This window comes from Caenorhabditis briggsae (assembly GCF_000004555.2).
Source record: "Caenorhabditis briggsae complete genome, chrI, whole genome shotgun sequence".
Taxonomy (NCBI): domain Eukaryota; kingdom Metazoa; phylum Nematoda; class Chromadorea; order Rhabditida; family Rhabditidae; genus Caenorhabditis; species Caenorhabditis briggsae.
This window is the reverse complement of record NC_013489.2, coordinates 14832696-14835561: the sequence shown is the minus strand read 5'-3', so window position 1 is coordinate 14835561 and position 2866 is coordinate 14832696. Positions and strand designations below refer to the sequence as shown.

The window sequence follows — 2866 nt, the reverse complement described above, 5'->3', positions numbered from 1 at the left end:
ATAGGATCAAAGTGGACGATCCGGGTGTCGTTCTATTAGAGGTTTTACGGTAGACTATGTTTTTCAATCCAATATTATTTCCAGGATTCATCGAATCCCCTGGCCACCCATCGGCCTACTCCGCCCCACTGGACTGCGTCTTCAATATCACAACAGCCGCCTCTAACGTCATCCAACTATCATTTGTGACATTTGACTTGGCTTCCAAGAATCAATTGAGTGATCAGTGTCTGGATAGTTATCTTCTAGTGGTTGTAGTCGATAGACACGGAAGACAACATGTTGGAGACCGTCTGTGTGGAAATGCAGTACCCTCATCGATCAATACAATGCAGTCATGGATGCAAGTACAGTTTGTCACCACCGCCGCGAATAACAAGCATCGAGGATTTAGGATTCAGTATCGTATTCTTTCCGAGGGTGAGTTTTCTTGTTTTTCAGATTTGGAAGCTTTAAAATTTTCAGTTTAAACTAAACCATTACAAAAAGGAATACCGTATTGCCTCTACAAAAGCCCGTCCAATCTATCAACTTTGAGCTCAATTATCTTGGTTCCTGTAAGAGATATCAAAAATTTTTCAACTGATAAAATATTTATCATAATATCACTAATATTTTATTAGTTGACACATTTTTGATATTTTTTACAGGAATCGAGATAATTGAGCTCAAAGTGGACGGCGGTTTGAGTGGTCATTTATTAGTGGAAATAGGGTGGCTCCATAAATTCCTTTATAACTTTTTACAAATTCAACATTTTAAAAATGTTTTTATACCAAAATGTAGCTGTTAAAAAACTCTATAAAATGATACACAACACAAACATGTTTCATTTAGTAGATCATTTGAAAAGCATTCTTGAATGAGCTCCGTAGGCACTATTCACTATTCACTATTCACAAAAGTTTGAAACTTCGTTGTTTCTTACTTTCAGATTCAAACTTTACAAAATTTATATCATTCAATAGAACTTTTAAAGACCTACATTTTTCAATTCACACCTTTAAATAATATTCAGTTTGAACTGAGTTATCATTTGTTTTCCAAACACGGCGCAAAAAATCTGACCTACTTCACAAAAACTCTTATAACTTTTTTCAAAATTAATATTTTTTTAAAATTAAAAAAGTAAATCGTAGCTCGGAAAATTATCTACAAACTGATATAAAATGCATAACATCTATTTTTTTCAGCAGCCATCCAGGAGCCGCTATCAATCCTAGGAGAGCCAATGTTCAGTGGGTGTGGTGGACACTCGACACCAGGACAACTGTCGGGTAGGTAGAATCAATTTATCTCATTTCCTGTAAGAGATATCAAAAAATGATTTACTGATAAAATGTTTATCATAATATTAACCACATTTATTAGTTGACTGATTTTTGATATCTCTTAGAGGAACCGAGATAAATTAGCGCAAAGTTAAAGTCAAGTTTACAAGTTTAAAGACGCATAACTCAAAAACTACTGTAGCTAGGAAAAAGTTTGCTATTACAAAAATGTTTGAAATTCAATTTTCTACATTTTCGTAGTTTGCACTCTATCCGTTTCCTGATAGCCTAGATAAGGGTCATTCTAACAAAGAAACTTTTGCAGGCGAGATTCTATCCCCCGGCTATCCATCAACATATCCAAAAAACTCGACGTGTAACTGGTTGATTCGTGTGGAGGCCCGTCAGAGGATCTACATCCGAATCGTTCACCTCCATTTGGCACCAACGATAGCCGAATGTGAGAGGGCCTCATTGACAATAATCGATGGATATAAGCATGAGAATTTTGGAAACGAGAGGAAAGAGTCGACGTCGGAGACTTCGGAAGCAAAGTTTTGTGGAAGTCAACTGTATTATTCGGAGGAGGGAATGAAGAGTTATTTGTCAAGTGCAAATCGGATTGTGGTCAGATTGGTGACACAGGAGGGACCAGCTAGTTCAATGATTGGAGAGGAGAGGATCGGATTTAAGGTTTGTAGAGGGGTCTAGATGATAAAGACAAATTCGAGACACATATAGAAATGTAGATCATAAAATTCTACGCATTTTGTTAGTTGTGGAGTTTCCGCAGCTTTCATAGTTTTGGAGATATGCGCCTTTAAAGTTGATGTCTCTGGCCCCTAATTTTGAGCTGATTCATCTCGCTTTCTGTAAGAGTTATTAAAAATGTGCCAACTGATAAAATGTTTATCGTAATATCAGAAACATTTTATCAGTTAACAGATTTTTGATATCTCTCATAGGAACCGAGATAATTAAGCACAAAGTGAAAATTAGGATTTTCTAGTGAAATCGAAAACAAAAAGGATTACGGTAGGGAAAAGTAATTGAAAGTAAAAAGGGATACTGTAGTTAGAGAAAATAGAAAGTCAGAAGGATTACTGTTGTAAAAATTATTATCAAAAACTGAGAAAGGATTACTGTAGGGAATTTGAAAAATCAAAAGTCATAAAGATTACTGTAGCTTTGCAAACTTAGATCAAAAAATGCCATTTTTTAGCTGACTGAAAATCCAGTTCGCATTTTTCGATTTGTTTGAAATTTTCAGAATATACTAAACAAAACTAGAGCTTCATTTTTGAAGTTGACAACTTTTTTTGAAAATCAAGTCCGGAGGAGATATGCCTCTTTTCCTCAACAAGCCCGATGGACCCTCCGGGCAAGTAGGCGCCCGCGCTGAGAGCGACGCTTTCATGTGGCATATCTCTCTAGGACCTAATTTTCAGAAAAAGTTGTTAACTACAAAAATGAAGTACTAGTTTGGTTTAGTCTAGTCTGAAAATTTCTAAAACATCTGAGGAAGGTGAGCTCCTTTTGTAGCAGCTGGAACTTGATGATTTTTCAACTGACTCCAATGCTACGCTAGCTTGAGT

General features: G+C 36.1%; 1 protein-coding gene across 1 annotated transcript in view; it reads left to right on the top strand.

The window, feature by feature from the left end:
- Nucleotides 1–1982, top strand: part of CBG19743 — a gene marked incomplete at both ends in the record, with an annotated part of 4607 nt that extends 2625 nt beyond the window's left edge. The window contains 3 exons of the mRNA XM_002640635.2: nt 85–420; nt 1194–1277; nt 1597–1982. Coding sequence (XP_002640681.2) covers nt 85–420; nt 1194–1277; nt 1597–1982 — 806 coding nt within the window. The remainder of the gene's footprint in view (nt 1–84; nt 421–1193; nt 1278–1596) is intronic.
- Between the last annotated feature and the right edge of the window lie 884 nt (nt 1983–2866).